The 23,186-nt window shown below is 42.0% G+C and overlaps 1 protein-coding gene across 2 annotated transcripts in view; it reads right to left on the bottom strand.

The window, feature by feature from the left end:
* The window catches only part of moxd1.S (monooxygenase, DBH-like 1 S homeolog), a 37,829-nt gene that overhangs the window by 3,589 nt on the left and 11,054 nt on the right, over positions 1-23,186 (bottom strand). For both annotated transcript variants that reach the window (XM_018241460.2, XM_041564622.1), the window contains one exon: positions 21,849-22,017. In XM_018241460.2, coding sequence (XP_018096949.1) covers positions 21,849-22,017 — 169 coding nt within the window. The remainder of the gene's footprint in view (positions 1-21,848; positions 22,018-23,186) is intronic.

Below are 23,186 nucleotides of genomic sequence, written 5' to 3'. Positions count from 1 at the left end.
ATCAACCTGTTCAGAGGACCCCAGGCTTTCATATTTGGGGTGATTTGTATGGATACCTAAAAGCATGTGGGAAATACAATGCTGCAGGTTGGAAATTTTGAGGTGATTTTTGGAAATGTCACCAAAATCGCCGGATCCAGGGAATGTGTACTTTCTGAAAATATATGGTTTTCTGGGATGAATGTACTTTTTTCTACCTCCCCCCCCCCAAAACTAAGTAAATATGCTGATTTTGCAGTACCTGAAATGACAGACCATATGGGGGTATTCATTTTGGGGCCTCTCTATGCCACGTGCTTAGGTAAACCTACACATATTGGGAATCAAACTGTTCAGAGGACCCCATGCTTTCATATTTGGGGTGATTTGTCTTGATACCTAAAAGTATGTGGGAAATAAGATGCTGCAAGGTGGAATATTTTGAGGTGATTTTTGGAAATGTCACCAAAATCGCCAAATTTAGGAAGGGTTTGCGGCTTGGTGCTTTGGAGTAGAAAGACATGCAAACCCATTTTGGATTCGGGGGAATGTTTGCTTTCTGAAAACATATGGTTTTCTGGGGTAAATGCACATTTTTCTACCTTTGCCCCCCCCCCAAAATGAAGTAAATGTGTTGGGGGGTGTCTACATTATGGGGACCCTATATGTCACATGCTTAGGTAAACCTATACATATTGGGCATAAAACTGTTCAGAGGACCCTAGGCTTTCATATTTGGGGTGATTTGCCTTGATACCTAAAAGTATGTGGGAAATACGATGCTGCAGGTTGGAAATTTTGAGGTGATTTTTGGAAATGTCACCAAAATCGCCAAATTTAGGAAAGGTTTGTAGCTTGCTGCTTTGGAGTAGAAAGACATGCATACCCAATTTGGATTCGGGGGGATATGTACTTTCCGAAAATATATGGTTTTCTGGGGTGAACGTACTTTTTATACCTTTGCCCCTCCCCCAAATTTGAAAATGTGTTGATTTTGCAGTATCTGGAATTACAGAACTGATAGCTCAAATGAGGTGTCTACATGTTGGGGCCCCTATATGCCACGTGCTTAGGTAACCCTATACATATTGGGCATAAAACTGTTCAGAGGACCCCAGGCTTTCATATTTTGGGTGATTTTTCTTGACACCTAAAAGTATGTGGGAAATACGATGCTGCAGGGTGGAAGTTTTGAGGTGATTATTTGAAATGTCACCAAAATTGCCAAATTTACCAAAGGTCAGCAGCTTGCTGCTATGGAGTAGAAAGACATGCATACACAATTTGGATTCGGGGAAATGTGTATTTTCTGAAAATATATGGTTTTCTGGGGTGAACGTACTTTTTTCTACCTTTGCCCCCCAAAACTATGTAAATGTGTTGATTTTGCAGTACCTGAAATGACAGACTATATGGGGGTCTTCATTTTGGGGCCCCTATATGCCACGTGCTTAGGTAAACTTACACATATTAGGCACTTTTTTTTTATACCTTTGCCCCCCCCCCAAAACTAAACAAACTGGGAAGTACAAGTGACTCTGTGTTTTATAGGAATAGTTTTGCATGAATGTGGATGGTTAAAAAAATGTGAACCAGTTTGCATGCAAGTAGTACAGTGTATACATCAATAGCAACCCGGTTTAGCACTAGATAGCCAAGTCTGACCACCTGCATTCTAATAGCAATGTGTAGGGTCTGTTTTAACCAATAAATTCCCCAATTTACTCAAATTGCATTCTCTCTTATAAACCATACGAGGAGGGTTTCTACAAATTGAAGGCAGGGTTCGATCCCTTTGCAACTTTTTTCCTTAAGGTCGACTCTCTGAAATTTCAGAGTTATTTTCTATGATTACTCTTTGTTAATTTAATTCATATATCATTAAAGGAAGGAGAATCATCTGAAGCAGTTGTATGGACTACTAGTGGTACCAAATCCCCACTTTTTCAAAATGCCAGGCCAGAAAATACTAAAGATAAGGAAGCATAGCTGTCCGGCACTCAAACGGATCCACAGGACCAGAGATATTCAGTTAAAAGATATTTTTATTAGTAGAAAAATTAAAAATATATTTGCATCTCCATCCACCCTACGCATCTCCATCGCACCTTTTGGGGTACTTAGTCATGGGCCATTTGAGTGCCGGACAGCTCTAATTCCTTATCTTCTGCTGTACCGCTCCCTAAAGCTGGGGGTCTGGGGCTGGTGCAGCCGGATCACTTTCACTGTATGGTGAGTTACTTTACATTTAATTCTGGAGCACCTTGTTCTCTCTTACACATTTGACAGAAAATACTAAACCCAACTAAACTAAAGTTGTTAGTCTCACATATCAATATTTAAAATAGAGACCAAATTAGTTACATAAAGATAGAAAAAGTGCATAAAAAATAAAATAACCACTTGTGCAATGTTCAAAGTTAATACACTGACTTTACAATAAGAACTACCACCATTTAAATAAGTAAACAACCATACATCAGTGCAGACAAAACAGATTTAACAACACCGAGCAGAATTAGAACTGTGCAAAAAAAGAAAAACATTTTTTTTTATAGCATCAACTTCAAGAGACATAAAATTATAATACTTATTTGGTGCAACACTTATTTTGTATCTTGCTCTCCAGATCTTGTGGAAAGGCAATACATTTAAAGTGTTTGTAATCATAATAGAGGGCACCAACTAAAAAGAGAAAATAGCATAAGATTTTACATGGGGTCTGCCACCTACTTTATTAACAGGACCTATATAAATAGGAAAATAAATATAATCAAATTCATATCTTTCAGTGTTAGAGCCAACTATAAAGCAACCACCACTACCAAGAGGAATGTGCAAAACCCAAAAAAACTATAGCCATGGCAAATTGTAACCCGCATATCACAAATCATATACAGTAAATGGTTGTAAAGCTAAATAAAAAGAGGCATAAGAAATAAGTCCATTTGAGTTCTGTTTGCAATAGTAACTTTTCACCGTCACCACCCCTCACTGGCACAGGAACAAAGTCTATGATCATACATTTTAAACAAAAAAGAGTATGTTTAAGTTCGAGAAAGTGTTTTGCCACTTGAGCGTCACCCTTGCCTGATGCCAAAGCCATCTGAATCGCTGAGTGGTGAATTGCCATTCGATCTTAAACAAGTCCACAGGGGCATTTGATAATATAAATAACAAACAAGTACAAGTGACTCTGTGTTTTATAGGAATAGTTTTGCATCAATGTTGATGGTTAAAATGTGAACCAGTAAGTATTTGCCTGCAAGTAGCACTCAAATTGCGTCCTCTCTTATAAGCCAAATGAGGAGGGTTTTTAAAATTGAAGGGAGGGTTCGATCCTTTTGCAACTCTTTTCCTTAAAGGAATTGTTCAGTGTAAAAATAAAAACTGGGTAAATAGACTGTGCAAAATAAAAAATGTTTCTAATATAGTTAGTTAGCCAAAAATGTAATGTATATATTTATGTTGGCTTTGAAGAAGCCAACATACTGTTCTACTAGTTCAGCTCGTTCTTATTCTTATTATTATTCTTCTTATTATGTTGGCTTTGAAGAAGCCAACATACTGTTCTACTAGTTCAGCTCGTTCTTATTATGTTGGCTTTGAAAAAGCCAACATCTTGATCTACTAGTTCAGCTCGTTCTTATTCTTCTTCTTATTATGTTGGCTTTGAAGAAGCCAACATACTGTTCTACTAGTTCAGCTCGTTCTTCTTATTATGTTGGCAATGTAATAGCCAACATACTGTTCTTCGAGTTCAGCTCGTTCTTCTTATTATTATTATTAAAATTATTATTATTATTGGCGAACCCCATTTTCTAAACGCTACTCCTCCTACAGTTTTAGGGGTGCAAGCGCCAAACTTTCCACACTTGTTCCTCTTATAGCAAAGTACGTTGCTTGTGCTTTAATAAGCGATCCCACCCACCCCGCCCCTGTGGCGACCCCCCGACGACCCCTTTTTTCCCATTGACTTTGACAGGGAAAAATTTCAAATCGCCGCCACTCGTACAGTTTTGAAGATACAGTCCCCAAACTCGGACCACATATTGTTGATGTCACCCCGAATAAAAATAAGTATTTTGGGGGGCACCCCAAAGTGGGCGGAGTTACCAACGCCCAATGAAAATTTAGCAATTTTCTATACGCTACTCCTCCCAGAGGTTTAGGAGTACAATTATGATACTTTGCACACTTGTTCGGCTCATACCCGAATAGGTTGCTTGTGCTTTGTTAAGCGATCCCACCCTCCGTGCCGCTGTGGCGACCCCCCGACGACCCCATTTTTCCCCATAGACTTTCATTGGAAAACTTGAAACTTTTGCCACTTGTACAGCTTTGAAGTTACACTCACCAAACTTGGGTCATTTAGTCATGAGGTGAAGCTGAAAAATTCTGTCCTATTTTGGGGACCCACCCCACCCCTGTGGCGACCCCCCGACGACCCCTTTTTTCCCATTGAGATTGACAGGGAAAAATTTCAAATCGCTGCCACTTGTACAGTTTTGAAGATACAGTCCCCAAACTCGGACCACATATTGTTGATGTCACCCCGAATAAAAATAAGTATTTTGGGGGGCACCCCAAAGTGGGCGGAGTTACCAACGCCCAATGAAAATTTAGCAATTTTCTATACGCTACTCCTCCCAGAGGTTTAGGAGTACAATTATGATACTTTGCACACTTGTTCGGCTCATACCCGAATAGGTTGCTTGTGCTTTGTTAAGCGATCCCACCCTCCGTGCCCCTGTGGCGACCCCCCGACGACCCCATTTTTCCCCATAGACTTTCATTGGAAAACTTGAAACTTTTGCCACTTGTACAGCTTTGAAGTTACACTCACCAAACTTGGGTCATTTAGTCATGAGGTGAAGCTGAAAAATTCTGTCCTATTTTGGGGACCCACCCCACCCCTGTGGCGACCCCCCGACGACCCCTTTTTTCCCATTGAGATTGACAGGGAAAAATTTCAAATCGCTGCCACTTGTACAGTTTTGAAGATACAGTCCCCAAACTCGGACCACATATAGTTGATGTCACCCCGAATAAAAATAAGTATTTTGGGGGGGCACCCCAAAGTGGGCGGAGCTACCAACGCCCAATGAAAATTGAGCAATTTTCTAAACGCTACTCCTCCCAGAGTTTTAGGAGTACAATTATGAAACTTTGCACACTTGTTCGACTCATACTCGAATAGGTTGCTTGTGCTTTGTTAAGCGATCCCAACCTCCGTGCCCCTGTGGCGACCCCCCGACGACCCCTTTTTTCCCCATAGACTTTCATTGGAAAACTTGAAACTTTTGCCACTTGTACAGCTTTGAAGTTACACTCACCAAACTTGGCTCATTTAGTCATGGGGTGAAACTGAAAAATTCTGTCCTATTTTGGGGACCCAAAAAAGTGGGCGGAGCCGCAAACAACCAATCAGATTTTCCCTATTGACTTCAATGAGAAAATGTAAACAGCTGTAATTCTCACAGTATTAAAGCTAGAGCTCTCCCAAACTTGGCACCGTGGGTCACTGGGTGACTCAGCTAAAATTTACCTAAAGTGGGCGGAGTCTACAACAGCCAATCAAATTTCAGCCATTCAAATAAATAGGAAAATGTTAAACTGCTGCCGCTCTTAGACGGTTAATGGCAGGGTCCTCAAACTTGGCACAGTTGGTCACTGGGGGACTGGGATTAAAATTAAGAAAAGTGGGTGGAGCCAAAACCAACCAATCAGATTTCTTTGATTGATTTTAATGAGAACAATTAAGAAGGCTGCCATTCTCTCAGTATTGATGTCAGGGACCTTGAATATCACAAATGTGGTCGCTGGGGGTTTCCACTTCAAGTTTAGAAAAAGTGGGCGGAGCCACCAACAACCAATCGAATTTCATTCATTGATTTTCAATAGAAAAAAATAAAAATGCTGCCATTTTTACACAATAAATGACAGCATTCCCAAACTTTGGAATGTTAGTCACTGAGTGACTGTGGTTCACAATTAGGAAAAAAAAGGGGCGGGGCAACAACAGCCAATCAGATTTCAGCCATTGACCTTATTTAAAAATGATAAACTGCTGCTATTATCACGGTTTAAATGCTAGGTGTACCAAACTTGGCTCAATTACTCACTGGGTGACTGCGGTCAAAATTTAGGAAAAGTGGGTGGAGCCAAAAACGGCCAATCAGTTTTCACCTATTGACTTCAATGTAAAATTTTTGATTACTGCCGTTCTCACAGTTTTAAAACCAGAGGTCCCAAATTTAGCACTGACCATGACTAGGTAACTGGGGTTAAAATTCAGAAAACTGGGCGGAGCTTAAGACAGCCAATCAGATTTCTTTGATTGATTTTAATGGGAACAATTAAGAAGGCTGCCATTCTCACAGTATTGATGTCAGGGACCTTGAATATCACAAATGTGGCCGCTGGGGGTTTCCACTTCAAGTTTAGAAAAAGTGGGCGGAGCCACCAACAACCAATCGAATTTCATTCATTGATTTTTACTAGAAAAAAATAAAAATGCTGCCATTTTTACACATTAAATCACAGCATTCACAAACTTTGAAATGTTAGTCACTGAGTGACTGTGGTTCATAATTAGGAAAAAAAGGGGCGGGGCAACAATAACCAATCAGATTTCAGCCATTGACCTTAAAGAAAAATGATAAACTGCTGCTATTATCACAGTTTAAATGCTAGGTGTACCAAACTTGACTCAATTACTCACTGGGTGACTGCGGTCAAAATTTAGGAAAAGTGGGTGGAGCCAAAAACAGCCAATCAGTTTTCACCTCTTGACTTTAATGTAAAATTTTGTATTACCGCCGTTCTCACAGTTTTAAAACCGGAGGCCCCAAACTTGGCACTGACCATGACTAGGTAACTGGGGTTAAAATTCAGAAAACTGGGCGGAGCTTAAGACAGCCAATCACATTTTACCAAACGCTATTCAATGGGAATATTTAAATTCCTGTCAATCTTACACTGTTAATGTAAGAGTGCTCAAACTTGGTCCATTTGGTGAAGGGGTGACTGGGATGCAAATTTTTAAAAGTGGGCGGAGCCAAAAATAGCCAGTTTGTTTGAATGGATTTCAATGGTAAAATTGGATTGGCTTTAAATTTCACAGTTTTAAACCAGATTCTACCAACTTTGTGTACTCTCTAGGCACCGGGGGCGACTGGGCAAGACACCTATAGCGTTTCATAGCCAACATCCCGTGGTTTCTTCAGAAACGACACCCTCTAGTTCTTATTATTATTAGCGCCCCCCGGTTTTCTAAACGCTACTCCTCCTACAGTTTTCGGGGTACAAGCGCCAAACTTTCCACACATATTCGCCTTATAGCAAAGTACGTTGCTTGTGCTTTAGTAAGCGATCCCACCCACTGCGCCCGTGCGGCGGACCACCGAAGACGCCTTTTTTCGTATTGACTTTGACAGGGAAAATTTTCAAATCGATGCCGCTCGTACAGTTTTGAAGCTACACTCCCCAAACTCGGACCGCATATTGTTGGTGCCACCCCGAATAAAAATATGTATTTTTGGGGGGCACCCCAAAGTGGGCGGAGCTACCAACAGCCAATGAAATTTTAGCAATTTTCTAAACACTACTCCTCCCAGAGTTTTAGGAGTACAATTATGAAACTTTGCACACTTGTTGGGCTCATACCCGAATAGGTTGCTTGTGCTCTGTTAAGCAATCCCACCCTCCGTGGCCCTGTGGCGGCCCCCCAAAGACCCCATTTTTTCCCATAGACTTTCATTGGGAAATTTGAAACTTTTGCCACTCGTACAGCATTAAAGTTACACTCACCAAACTTGGGTCACTTAGTCATGGGGTCAACCTGAAAAGTTCTGTCACATTTTGGGGACTCCAAAAAGTGGGCGGAGCAACAAACAGCCAATCAGATTTTCCCTATTGACTTCAATGAGAAAATGTCAAACACTGTCATTCCCACAGTGTTAAAGCCAGAGACCCAAAACTTGGCACCATGGGTCACTGGGGTTAAAATTTTGAAAAGTGGGCGGAGTCTACCACAGCCAATCAAATATTAGCCATTTGTTTCAATGGGAAAAGTTAAAACTGTCGCCGCTCTTAGATTGTTCATGGGAGGGTCCTCAAACTTGGCACAGTTGGTCCCTGGAGGACCGGGATCAAAATCTGGAAAAGTGGGTGGAGCCAAAAACAACCAATCAGATTTCTTTGATGATTTCAATGGGAAAAATTAAAATTGCTGCCATTTGCACGTTATTGATGTCATGGACCTCGAATATCACAAATGTGCTCACTGGGTGTTTGCACTTCAAAGTTAGGAAAAGTGGGTGGAGCCACCAACAACCAATCAAATGTCATTCATTGATTTTCAAGAGAAAAACATAAAACTGCTGCCATTTTTACAGGTTAAATGACATGATTCCGAAACCTTAAAGTGTTAGTCACTTGGTGACTCTGGTTCAGAATTAGGAAAAAAAGGGGGCGGGGCAACAACAGCCAATCGGACTTCAGCCATTGACCTTAATGAAAAATGCCAAATTGCTGCTATTATTACGGCGTCCATGCCAAGTGTCCCAAACTCAGCACAATTACTCACTGGGTGACTGTGGTCAATATTTAGGGAAAGTGGGCGGAGCCAATAACAGCCAATCAGATTTTACCTATTGACTTCAATGTAAAAGTTTCAAATACTGCCATTCTCACAGTTTTAAAGCCAGAGGCCCCAAACTTGGTACAGACCATGACTGGGTGACTGGGGTTAAAATTCGGAAAACTGGGTGGAGCTTAAAACAGCCAATCAAATGTTACCTATTGCTAATCAATGTCAATATATAAGTTGCTGCCATTCTTTCACAGTTAATGGCAGGGACATCAAACTTGGCACAGTCGGTCACAGGGGAACTGGGATTCAAATTTTAAAAGTGGGTGGAGCCAAAAACAGCAATCAGGTTTTTTGGATTGATTTTAATGGTACAATTTGATCTGCTTCAATTTTCACAGTTTTAAACCAGATTCTACCAACTTTGTGTACTCTCTATGCACCAGGGGCGACTGGCCCCAACACCTCTTGCGTTTCAAAGCCAACATCTTGTGGTTTCTTCAGAAACAACACAATCTAGTTCTTATTATTATTCTTCTTATTATTATGTTGGCTTTGAAGAAGCCAACATACTGTTCTACTAGTTCAGCACATTCTTATTCTTATTATTATTCTTATTATTATTATTATGTTGGCTTTGAAGAAGCCAACATACTGTTCTACTAGTTCAGCTCGTTCTTATTCTTCTTCCTATTATGTTGGCTTTGAAAAAGCCAACATCTTGATCTACTAGTTCAGCTCGTTCTTATTCTCTTCTTCTTCTTCTTCTTCTTATTATTAGCGCCCCCCGGTTTTCTAAATGCTACTCCTCCTACAGTTTTAGGGGTACAAGCGCCAAACTTTCCACACATATTCACCTTATAGCAAAGTACGTTGCTTGTGCTTTAGTAAGCGATCCCACCCACTGCGCCCGTGCGGCGGACCACCGAAGACGCCGTTTTTCGTATTGACTTTGACAGGGAAAATTTTCAAATCGCTGCCACTCGTACAGTTTTGAAGCGACACTCCCCAAACTCGGACCGCATATTGTTGGTGCCACCCCGAATAAAAATATGTATTTTGGGGGGCACCCCACAGTGCGCGGAGCTACCAACAGCCAATGAAATTTTAGCAATTTTCTAAACGCTACTCCTCCCAGAGTTTTAGGAGTACAATTATGAAACTTTGCACACTTGTTGGGCTCATACCCGAATAGGTTGCTTGTGCTCTGTTAAGCAATCCCACCCTCCGTGGCCCTGTGGCGGCCCCCCAAAGACCCCATTTTTTCCCATAGACTTTCATTGGAAAATTTGAAACTTTTGCCACTCGTACAGCATTAAAGTTACACTCACCAAACTTGGGTCACTTAGTCATGGGGTCAACCTGAAAAGTTCTGTCACATTTTAGGGACTCCAAAAAGTGGGCGGGGCAACAAACAGCCAATCAGATTTTCCCTATTGACTTCAACGAGAAAATGTCAAACACTGTCATTCCCACAGTGTTAAAGCCAGAGACCCAAAACTTGGCACCATGGGTCACTGGGGTTAAAATTTTGAAAAGTGGGCGGAGTCTACCACAGCCAATCAAATATTAGCCATTTGTTTCAATGGGAAAAGTTAAAACTGTCGCCGCTCTTAGATTGTTCATGGGAGGGTCCTCAAACTTGGCACAGTTGGTCACTGGAGGACTGGGATCAAAATCTGGAAAAGTGGGTGGAGCCAAAAACAACCAATCAGATTTCTTTGATGATTTCAATGGGAAAAATTAAAATTGCTGCCATTTCCACGTTATTAATGTCATGGACCTCGAATATCACAAATGTGGTCACTGGGTGTTCGCATTTCAAAGTTAGGAAAAGTGGGTGGAGCCACCAACAACCAATCAAATGTCATTCATTGATTTTCAATAGAAAAACATAAAATTGCTGCCAGTTTTACATGTTAAATGTCATGATTCCGAAACCTTAAAGTGTTAGTCACTTGGTGACTCTGGTTCAGAATTAGGAAAAAAAGGGGGCGGGGCAACAACAGCCAATCGGATTTCAGCCATTGACCTTAATGAAAAACGACAAATTGCTGCTATTATTACGGCGTCCATGCCAAGTGTCCCAAACTCAGCACAATTACTCACTGGGTGACTGTGGTCAAAATCAAATGTTACCTATTCCTAATCAATGTCAATATATAAGTTGCTGCCATTTTTTCGCAGTTAATGGCAGGGACATCAAACTTGGCACAGTCGGTCACAGGGGGACTGGGATTCAAATTTTAAAAGTGGGTGGAGCCAAAAACAGCCAATCAGGTTTTTGGATTGATTTTAATGGTACAATTTGATCTGCTTCAATTTTCACCGTTTTAAACCAGATTCTACCAACTTTGTGTACTCTCTATGCACCAGGGGCGACTGGCCCCAACACCTCTTGCGTTTCAAAGCCAACATCTTGTGGTTTCTTCAGAAACGACACCATCTAGTTTTTTTTTGATATTTATATTAGGTAACAATATTTAAAAGATGTCTATTTGCCCCCCTATTATGTGTTCTTACTAAGGAAAATTGAAGAGTGTTATAGTTAATTTAAAGGGGGGCCCAGTAGTGCTGTACTTCCCAGATTAGCCGGACCCACTTAAGTCATTGAAAGCTACAAAAGGAGCTGAAAATGGATCCACAGCTGTTGAATGGAGCTAAAAGCCACTGAACACCAATGGCCTTTTTTTCTTTTTTTTACAACCCCTGGCCACCAATGTTTGTTTTTTTTAAACTTTTATGAGGGAACCTGGCCACCAATGTTTGTTTTTTCACTTTCATGGGGGGCCCTGGTTGTGGTGTTTATACAAATGTCCTGTAGATGTCATTGTGCTCAAGAGATATACTGTGCATACTTTCTATACAGCTTGTGGTGTTAGAGTTGTACTGTTGTGTAATGGCTGCATGAACCTGATAATAAAGCACTGTTATACTCTACTCATCCTCGGCTACCAAAACATAACAAATTGGCGACAAGATGTCTCTTCTACCTCTGCAGCAGTCTGCACCTTTTCTTCCAACCCCTGGTGAGCCTACCATACTGCTTGGCTACATATGTTTGAAAATTACTGCTGCTGACCAAGGGGAGATTTGTGCTGCTAGAAAGCGTGCTTTACTTATTCACTGCCTGGGAGCAGAGGGACTTTGTATATTCTATACATTACCATTACCTGATGAGACTTATGAAACTTATAAAGCTGACACAAGTTCATATGCACTGTCAATACTGCTTCTGCTGACAAGGGACACTCCATTAACCTGATGCTTGATAGGGGTTCTGCTGTTTCTATTCTACCAAAGGATATTTTCTTGAAATACTTTGCAAAAAATCCGCTTGTTGCACCTGCCCTGAAACTGGTCAGTTACTTAAAGGATCCAATCCCTGTGCTTGATTGCTTGCCAGTGACTGTACAATTTGAATCAAATACTGCAAAATATGACTTTTACATATGGAATAAGGGTACGGCTATACTTGGAAGGGATCTCTTTGCTGCATTAAACCTACAATTAGTTGATGGTCTCATTATACAGCACCAGTGCTTGCCACACAGGCTGTGTTTAAAATTTCACCACAAAGCAACACTTCACTGGGCTTTTCAAAGAACTTTGTACACAAAGTTAAGTTGAGACCAGAAGTAAAACCAGTATGCCAGCAATGGAGGAGATTGCCCCTATGATAAAACAACTACCATACATACACCACCACTTCAGCCAGTACCATTCCCTGATTCAGCATGGGAAAAACGTGCTATTGATATTGTCGGTCCTTTTACAGATGCTCCTATAGACTGTATATTTGCTATAACCTTGATAGACTATTACAGAAAATGGCCTGAAATTGCATTTGTTTCTCATATAACATCAGCTACAATAATAACATTTCTGTCTACAGTCTTCCGCAGAGAAGGTAATTCCGCAGAGAAGGAGTTAATATCAGACAGCGACCTACAGTTTGTCTTATCTGAGTTTGAATTCTTTCTGAGAGAGAGAAATACTGTGCACAGGAAATCTTCAGTGTATTACCCACAAGCAAATGGAGAAATTGAGAGATTCAACAGAAGTCTGAAAGAAGCACTACAGACAGCAAATCTTACTGGGAAATCTTGGAAAGTATTTACAACAATAACCCAATCATCTCTATGTTACAGACATCAAACTTCCACAAAATACTGTGCCTACAAAATCATCTACTGCTGACATTGTGAAATGTCAACAAGCCAAATGCAAGGCTTATACTGACAGAAAACCGGGTCCCAGAGAAGTACACTTTCAGCCTGGATCTTTAGTCAGAATTAAGAAACCAGGAATACTGAAACAAGGACAATCTCAATTTACTACACCACTTGAATGAAACACGTCTGAAGGACGCATATGGTATGCAAGTCATCTTGCTCCTGTTAGATATGACTTTGGAGAAGCTCCATTTGATAAAGGACATTTTCTTACTCTTGGGGGCACATTTACTTAGCTCGAGTGAATGAATAGAATAAAAAATACTTAGAATTTTGAAAGGTTTTTTGGCTACTTCGACCATCGAATTGGCTACTTCAACCTTCGACTACGACTTCATCTACGAATCGAACGATTCTAACTAAAAATCGTTTGACTATTCGACCATTCAATAGTCGAAGTACTGTCTCTTTAAAAAAAACTTCGACCCCCTATTTTGCCAACTAAAACCTACTGAACATCGATGTTAGCCTATGGGGAAGGTCCCCATAGGCTTTCCTACCAATTTGGGATCGAAGGAATTTCGTTTGATCGATGGATTAAAATCCTGTACAGTAAACACCAGGCCAGAATTTTAATGCAAACAGCAGGAAAACATGGTGTACAATCTGGGGAAAAGCACCCATTGAAATGCATTATAAATTGGCGGGGTCACAAAAAAATGTGTAAAATGTGGGCAAACTTAAAATGTGGAAATGTATAATTGAGGCTTGAAGACTTAATTTATGGGCAGATTGATAAATGTTTAAACTGGAAATCATCAGATTTCACTGGCAATACTAAACTATTATACCCTTCAAACCTCCCAAAAAAGAGGAGTATTGCAATTATTTCAACAATGTGGGTGATTTGTGAATAATTTTGAGAGGGAACTACTGTTAATATTTGTGAAAACTTTAGTTCAATCACAAATGTACCCAATATTAGGGATGTAGCGAACGTCGGAAAAAAAGTTCGCGAACTTGCGTAAAAAATGCGAATGGTTCGCGAACGTCGCGAACCCCATAGACTTCAATGGGAAGGCGAATTTTAAAAGCTAGAAAAGACATTTCTGGCCAGAAAAATGATTTTAAAGTTGTTTAAAGGGTGCAACGACCTGGACAGTGGCATACCAGAGGGGGATCAAGGGCAAAAATGTATCTGAAAAATCCATTGTTGACACAGCGCTGCGTTTTGTGCTGTAAAGGGCAGAAATCACACTACATTTCTAAACCTGTGTAATAAAATGCTTTAAAACGTACGGCGTCTACATGCCAATCAAGTCGTGTAAAAGTTACAGCCTGTTCACACGCAAAGACGAAACGCGGTGCTTACTGCAACGCTAAAAGACGCAAAGAGCTTTAATGAATGATACCGTCAAGTGAGCAAATAATAGTTTTTAATTACTAGTGGCTTGTCACCTCCAGGATGTTCGTCCTGTTGGTGGCAATATTTCTGTAGTGGTGTGTTTAGCAGTCACCGTGCTTGTGCGCACGTGCACGGTCAGGCAGAGGTAATTCAATGTACAGTGAAGTGAACCAAAAAACACTGATTCTGAAGTGTGGGCCCAGTTTTGGTCTACTTTATTGATCACCTGCGGTGACCATAAAAGATGCGATTTTGCCACTGTTGCAGAACCCTGAAAAATTAGGCATGTGTACTTTCCTGAAAAATTATGTTTTTTTTGTCGCAGCCACTGAACCAGAAGTCCAGAAACAATATGCCATATAAATGCTGAAAATATTATTTTTTTGTTGTGGCAGCCACTGCAGCACAGAGGCCAGAAAAAATATGCCATATAAATGCAAACAATATTAATTTTTTTTGTCGCAGCCACTGCAGCACAGAGGCCAGAAAAAATATGCCATATAAATGCAAACAATATAAATTTTTTTTTTGTCGCAGCCACTGAAGCACAGAGGCCAGGAAAAATATGCCATATAAATGCTAACAATATAAAAATTTTTTGTCGCAGACACTGAAGCACAGAGGCCAGAAAAAATATGCCATATAAATGCTGAAAATATTCAATTTTTTTGGTCGCAGCCACTGAAGCACAGAGGCCGAAACAATATGCCATATAAATGCTGAAAATATTCATTTTTTTGTCGCAGCCACTGAAGCACAGAGGCCAGAAAAAATATGCCATATAAATGCTGAAAATATTCATTTTTTTGTCACAGCCACTGAAGCACAGAGGCCAGAAAAAATATGCCATATAAATGCTGAAAATATTCTGGTTTTTTTGGTCGCAGCCACTGAAGCACAGAGGCCAGAAAAAAATATGCCTTATAAATGCTGAAAATATTCATTTATTTTTGTCGCAGCCACTGAAGCACAGAGGCCAGAAAAAATATGCCATATAAATGCTGAAAATATTAAATTTTTTTGGTCGCAGCCACTGAAGCACAGAGGCCAGGAAAAATATGCCATATAAATGCTGAAAATATTCTGTTTTTTTTGGTCGCAGCCACTGAAGCACAGAGGCCAGAAAAAATATGCCATATAAATGCTGAAAATATTCATTTTTTTGTCACAGCCACTGAAGCACAGAGGCCAGAAAAAATATGCCATATAAATGCTGAAAATATTCATTTATTTTTGTCGCAGCCACTGAAGCACAGAGGCCAGGAAAAATATGCCATATAAATGCTGAAAATATTCTGTTTTTTTTGGTCGCAGCCACTGAAGCACAGAGGCCAGAAAAAATATGCCATATAAATGCTGAAAATATTCATTTTTTTGTCACAGCCACTGAAGCACAGAGGCCGAAACAATATGCCATATAAATGCTGAAAATATTCATTTTTTTTGTCACAGCCACTGAAGCACAGAGGCCAGAAAAAATATGCCATATAAATGCTGAAAATATTCAGTTTTTTTTGGTCGCAGCCACTGAAGCACAGAGGCCAGAAAAACTCAGGATTTACCTGGATTCAAATTAAACCAGTAGGGTTTGCACCCTAGTTTGTAATGGTGGTGGAGGGAGGAGGACGCTAAAGGACAGCTGTATGTGGAGTCATGAGGCGTGCAGAGAAGGACAGCTGCATGGGGAGTCAGAATCAGAAACTCAGAACAAGTCTTCCGGCGTGCAGTAACCCTCCGAGATCCACCCCTCATTCATTTTAATAAAGGTCAGGTAATCCACACTTTTGTGACCTAGGCGAGTTCTCTTCTCAGTTACAATCCCTCCTGCTGCACTGAAGGTCCTTTCTGAGAGGACACTTGAGGCGGGGCAAGACAAGAGGTTCATGGCAAATTGTGACAGCTCTGGCCACAGATCAAGCCTGCGCACCCAGTAGTCCAGGGGTTCATCGCTCCTCAGAGTGTCGATATCTGCAGTTAATGCCAGGTAGTCCGCTACCTGCCGGTCGAGGCGTTCTTTGAGGGTGGATCCAGAAGGGTTCTGCCGCTGCCTTGGACAAAAAAACATTTGCATGTCTGATGTTACAGAGTGGCCAAAGTGCTTTGTCCTTGCAGGTGCGCTCGTGGCAGGATTACTGGCACCTCTGCCCCTGGAATGTTGATGAGTTCCTGAAGTGACATCACCCTTAAAAGCATTGTACAACATGTTTTGCAGGCTGGTTTGTAAATGCAGCATCCTTTCAGACTTGTGGTATGTTGGTAACATTTCTGCCACTTTATGCTTGTACCGAGGGTCTAGTAGAGTCGCGACCCAGTACAGGTCCTTCTCCTTAAGCCTCTTGATACGGGGGTCCTTCAACAGGCATGACAGCATGAAAGACCCCATTCTCACAAGGTTGGATGCAGAGGTATCCATCTCCGCTTCCTCGTTATCAAGGACTGCATCATCCACGGTCTCCTCCCCCCAGCCACGTACAAGACCAGGGGTCCCCAAAAGGTCACCACTAGCCCCCTGGGAAGCCTGCTCCTGTTGGTCCTCCTCCTCCACAAAGCCACCTTCCTCCTCTGACTCCACTTCTGACACCTCTCCCTGCGTTGCAGCAGGTGCCTGGGTTCGTTCTGGTGATTCCGACCAGAAATCGTGCGCTTCCTGCTCCTCGTCACGCTGGTCTACAGCCTCATCTGTCACTCGTCGCACGGCACGCTCCAGGAAGAAAGCAAAGGGTATTAGGTCGCTGATGGTGCCTTCGGTGCGACTGACCATATTTGTAACCTCTTCAAAAGGGCGCATGAGCCTGCAGGCATCGCGCATAAGCACCCAGTAACGGGGGAAAAAAATCCCCAGCTCTGCAGATCCAGGTCCTACCACCCAGTTCAAACAGGTATTCGTTGACGGCTCTTTGTTGTTGCAGCAGACGTTCCAACATGAGGAGCGTTGAATTCCAGCGAGTCTGGCTGTCGCAAATCAAACGCCTGACTGGCATGTTGTACCGCTGCTGAATGTCAGCAAGGCGTGCCATGGCTGTATAGGAACGTCTGAAATGGGCCGACACCTTCCTGGACTGCCTGAGAACGTCCTGGAATCCTGGGTACTTTGAGACAAAACGTTGTACTATTAAATTCAGAACATGTGCCATGCAGGGCACATGTGTTAAATTGCCCAGTCTCAGTGCTGCCAACAGATTGCTTCCATTGTCACACACCACTTTTCCGATCTTCAGTTGGTGTGGGGTCAGCCACCGATCGGCCTGTGACTGCAGAGATGACAGGAGTACAGATCCGGTATGGTTTTTGCTTTCCAGGCACGTCATCCCCAAGACAGCATGACAACGGCGTACCTGGCACGTCGAATAGCCTAGGGGGAGCTGGGGGTGCACAGGTGTGGAGGAGGAGGACCCAGCAGCAGAGGACGAAGAAGAGGAAGAAGACGAGGTAGAGAGCGAAGGAGGAGTAGAGGTGGTGGCAGAACCGCGTGCAATCCGTGGCGGTGACACAAACTCCACTGTCGTTGTTGAGCCACACATTTCCTGCTTCCCAGCCATGACCAAGTTCACCCAGTGGGCAGTGTAGGTGACATACCTGCCCTGACCATGCTTGGAGGACCATGCATCAGTAGTCATATGGACCTTTGGCCCAACACTAAGTGACAGAGATGCGGTGACTTGGCTCTGCACATGGTGGTACAGGTGTGGTATTCCCTTTTTTGAAAAAAAATTGCGGCTGGGTACCTTCCACTGCGGTGTCCCAATTGCTACAAATTTGCGGAAGGCCTCAGAGTCCACCAGCTGGTATGGTAAAAGCTGGCGGGCTAAGAGTGCGGACAAGCCAGCTGTCAGACGCCGGGCAAGGGGGTGACTCGCAGACATTGGCTTCTTACGCTCAAACATGGCCCTCACAGAAACTTGGCTGGGGGCAGATGACTGGGAATGGGAACTGGTGGTCAAGGTGGAAGGCGGAGTGGAGGGTGGTTCAGACGGGTCAAGGACAGCAGAGGTAGAGCAGTAAGATGCTGGACCAGAAGGAGGGTGGCTTTTAGTTTGCCTGTTGCCTTTGAGGTGTTGCTCCCAAAGTGCTTTGTGCTTGCCGTTCATGTGCCTTCGCATAGAAGTTGTACCTATGTGGCTGTTGGGCTTCCCAAGACTCAGTTTCTGACTGCACTCATTGCAAATTACAACGCTTTTGTCAGAGGCACACACATTAAAAAAATCCCACACTGCTGACCTTTTTGAGGCTGGCAATCTGGCGGTAAAAGTAGAAGTCGGCGGCGTTGGTGGCAATGGCGGGTGCGTTGGCCGGCTGACCACAGGTGCCGATACATGTTGTTGCCCTACTGTTCCCTGCGAGCTGTCCTCCCTGCTTCTTCTAAGTCTTATTCTCCTCCTGCCTCTCTGACTCTCCGTCTCTCCATCTGAACTATCCTCCTCTTGCTCTCTTCTACTGGGCACCCACAAAACATCAATCTCCTCATCATCATTCTCCTCAGATGCATCAATTTCTTATAACAGCTCACAGAAGGAAGCAGCAGCGGGGACCTCCTCGTCATCACTCATTATGTCCATCTCTGTTGTGTTCTCTGCCAGAATTAAATCTGGTGTAACGTCCTCATCTCCTTCATCTTCTTCTGCCAATAATGGTTGCGCATCACTCAGTTCAAGAAACTCATGTGAAAATAACTCCTCTGACTCCAGTGAAGAAGGGGCGCCGGTGGTGGAGGAAGTGTTACGTGGGGTGCCCATAGCAGTGGAGGATGAGGATGTTGTGGTAAAGTTAGAAACGGTAGAGGATGGGGTGTGCTGTGTAAGCGAGTCAACTACCTCTTCAGCATTTTGGGAGTTCAGGGGCATTGCCTTTTTAAAACTGAGCAATTTCCTAGGGCCACAGGATAGCATAGCAGCACGGCCCCTAGTGCCTCTGCGTGGCGGCCTGCCTTTGCCTGGCATTATTTTTAAAACAAAAACAACAACAACTCAGGTGGTGTTTCTGGAGACGGTATTATTATTGATATTTAGACAGAATGTGAACAAGCTCACACAGCTAGATGGCAGTGGTTTGAAAATGAAGAACACACTGGGCAAATAATGCCTACAAGATCAACGTATACACTACAGCAGTGGTGGATACGGAATATATTATTGCTGCTTGAAAAACGTCACTCAGGTGGTGTTTCTGGAGACGGTATTATTATTGATATTTAGACAGAATGTGAACAAGCTCACACAGCTAAGTGGCAGTGGTTTGAAAATGAAGAACACACTGGGCAAATAATGCCTACAAGGTCAACGTATACACTACAGCAGTGGTGGATACGGAATATATTATTGCTGCTTGAAAAACGTCACTCAGGTGGTGTTTCTGGAGACGGTATTATTATTGATATTTAGACAGAATGTGAACAAGCTCACACAGCTAAGTGGCAGTGGTTTGAAAAAGAAGAACACACTGGGCAAATAATGCCTACAAGGTCAACGTATACACTACAGCAGTGGTGGATACGGAATATATTATTGCTGCTTGAAAAACGTCACTCAGGTGGTGTTTCTGGAGACGGTATTATTATTGATATTTAGACAGAATGTGAACAAGCTCACACAGCTAAGTGGCAGTGGTTTGAAAATGAAGAACACACTGGGCAAATAATGCCTACAAGGTTAACGTATACACTACAGCAGTGGTGGATACGGAATATATTATTGCTGCTTGAAAAACGTCACTCAGGTGGTGTTTCTGGAGACGGTATTATTATTGATATTTAGACAGAATGTGAACAAGCTCACACAGCTAAGTGGCAGTGGTTTGAAAAAGAAGAACACACTGGGCAAATAATGCCTACAAGGTCAACGTATACACTACAGCAGTGGTGGATACGGAATATATTATTGCTGCTTGAAAAACGTCACTCAGGTGGTGTTTCTGGAGACGGTATTATTATTGATATTTAGACAGAATGTGAACAAGCTCACACAGCTAAGTGGCAGTGGTTTGAAAAAGAAGAACACACTGGGCAAATAATGCCTACAAGGTCAACGTATACACTACAGCAGTGGTGGATACGGAATATATTATTGCTGCTTGAAAAACGTCACTCAGGTGGTGTTTCTGGAGACGGTATTATTATTGATATTTAGACAGAATGTGAACAAGCTCACACAGCGAAGTGGCAGTGGTTTGAAAAAGAAGAACACACTGGGCAAATAATGCCTACAAGGTCAACGTATACACTACAGCAGTGGTGGATACGGAATATATTATTGCTGCTTGAAAAACGTCACTCAGGTGGTGTTTCTGGAGACGGTATTATTATTGATATTTAGACAGAATGTGAACAAGCTCACACAGCTAAGTGGCAGTGGTTTGAAAAAGAAGAACACACTGGGCAAATAATGCCTACAAGGTCAACGTATACACTACAGCAGTGGTGGATACGGAATATATTATTGCTGCTTGAAAAACGTCACTCAGGTGGTGTTTCTGGAGACGGTATTATTATTGATATTTAGACAGAATGTGAACAAGCTCACACAGCTAAGTGGCAGTGGTTTGAAAAAGACAGAATGTGAACAAGCTCACACAGCTAAGTGGCAGTGGTTTGAAAAAGAAGAACACACTGGGCAAATAATGTCTACAAGGTCAACGTATACACTACAGCAGTGGTGGATACGAAATATATTATTGCTGCTTGAAAAACGTCACTCAGGTGGTGTTTCTGGAGACGGTATTATTATTGATATTTAGACAGAATGTGAACAAGCTCACACAGCTAGATGGCCACTGGGCAAATAATGCCTGCAAGTGCACTACTATTGGTGCACTACTATGAAGAACAGCAAACAGCACTGGACACCTTAAAGAACAGTAAGATAAGTAAAATAAAAAAAAAAATTATATGTATATTAAAAAAAAAAAATATTCTCGGGTTGGTGCTGCTGAACTACTAGGAGCAGCACAGTAGCACACCAGTCCCACTCCCCAACACAGCTAGACTAATAGCACTTGGCTGTTAAAGTAGCAAAGTAAAACAACAAAAAAGAAAATAAAAGCAGTCCTTACAAGGACTATTGGGTTATTACAGCAGTCAGCAGATGAGATCAGAAGAGATCAGTGCCCACAGCAGGCAGCTACATACAGAGCACTGCAGTAGAAGGTAGATTACTAGCCAGCAAAGCTACCCTAAAATGTACCTCAAATCCCTGCAGACTTCTGTCCCTCCAATACAGAGCAGTATCAAGTAGATTACTAGCCAGCAAACTTACTATCAACTGTCCCTCAAATCAGTGAAATCACTAGCAGCTCTCTCCCTACACTAGCTCTTCCAAGCACACACAGGCAGAATGAAAAAACGCTGCAGGGCTTCAGTTTATATATGGAAGGGGAGTGGTCCAGGGGGTGTGGGGGTGGTCCAGGAGGGAGAGCTTCCTGATTGGCTGCCATGTATCTGCTGGTCTGGGGTGAGAGGTCAAAAAAAAGCGCCAGGTAAGGCGAACCCAAAATGGCGAACGTCGCGCGACGTTCGCGAACATTCGGCGAGCGCGAACAGCCGATGTTCGCGCGAACAAGTTCGTCGGCGAACAGTCCGCGACATCCCTACCCAATATATGCTGATGTTTTGAAATTTAAATTGTATTTGTAATGTATTTCTAACAGGAAAAACAAGTCCAAATTCAGCTAAGTGAAATGATTTTAAAAATATTTTGTTACTTACCATCCATTCATTGCTTTCATGTTTAGAACATCTAACATTTATTGGAATTTGAAGGGCCCGTTGATTGAAGGAGTTTCCTTTTTTTCTGGACCATTGATATGTGTTCATGGCTTCCGTAAATGAGAGGTTATTGTACTTCTTTGGGCTCTTGATTATAAATGGCCAAGAACTTATAGACAAAAGAGTAAAAAAAGCACACAGATGTAAATTATAGTCAGAACTGAATTCAAGTGCAAATAAATTAAAACAATTTAAAAAATCATGGCATAAAAACAGAATCATTATTTTAATCTGTAGTACATATTGGTTAAATTCATCAGCACAAGTTTTCAGGGCTGGCACTGGCCCTAAATTGCACGGAACCCCCCGTTATTTGGAAATGAAAAGTCTACTTTTCTAGACAACAATTCTCTGAAAGATTTTGCATGAGAACTTCAAAGCAATTTCAAAGCTAAGACTTGGGGTATGGTACTTCAAATTATGGAAAGTTAAGATACCTGTAGAATTTAGTTAAGGGAGCAACTGTTAGGGTAGGTTCTTTGGAGCTAAACTATCTTTAGTTAGGAGTAGGATGGCTAAAAAAGCAGTTTGGTCTCCGAGGAACCAGCACCCAATTGGCATTTCACTCAGTTAGTACCAAGGGACAGGGTCAAGGCTAGTAAGTTTCCTATAAACTTGTGCCATATCTAGGCAACCACGATAAGGCACAAAAGGCCTCTGATGTAATAAGCATCTCAGGGCAACAAGCTGCAGGAATGCTTTGCGTACTGTGTAACTATCCCCTGTAGTAACCATAATGCTAAGGCTGGGTGAACATCAGGGAGATATGGTGAAGCCATTAATGAATTGACTGTACATAAGTGTTCCTAAAGATATTAGCAAGACCGGTGTTGACCTGCAGTTTGTTTACTATTAAGTGTTTCCCTATAGTAACTTTATAATGGTGATGTTGGCAAGTGTGAATTCAGTCCTATTCTAGAAAAGCAGTAAAGCAACATGACAATTCATTACATGTGCCAAATAAATTTAAAAAAACAGTGACTTGCAAAACACACACCTTGTGAAATCATTTGTCATCATTATTTTTGCTGCAAGTTTTTTGTTTGTTGACTTTTCTGGTGATTTTGCATTCACATGGTAATGAAAACTGTCAGTTAAACCACTGTAGACTATGTTGCACACATTCTGTGTCCAATTGTTATTTTTTCAAATGACACATGTGGAGGCAACATGCACTTATCCTTATATTTCAGAGATACTTTCCTTTAGCACTTCGCTTTTTATAAACAAGCTTTCTTGGCAGCAGCTCACAAAAATATAGTAAAAATAATGCTGTTC

The sequence above is a fragment of the Xenopus laevis genome, chromosome 5S (assembly GCF_017654675.1).
Source record: "Xenopus laevis strain J_2021 chromosome 5S, Xenopus_laevis_v10.1, whole genome shotgun sequence".
In the NCBI taxonomy this organism is placed as follows: domain Eukaryota; kingdom Metazoa; phylum Chordata; class Amphibia; order Anura; family Pipidae; genus Xenopus; species Xenopus laevis.
This window is presented reverse-complemented; position numbering and strand designations above follow the sequence as displayed.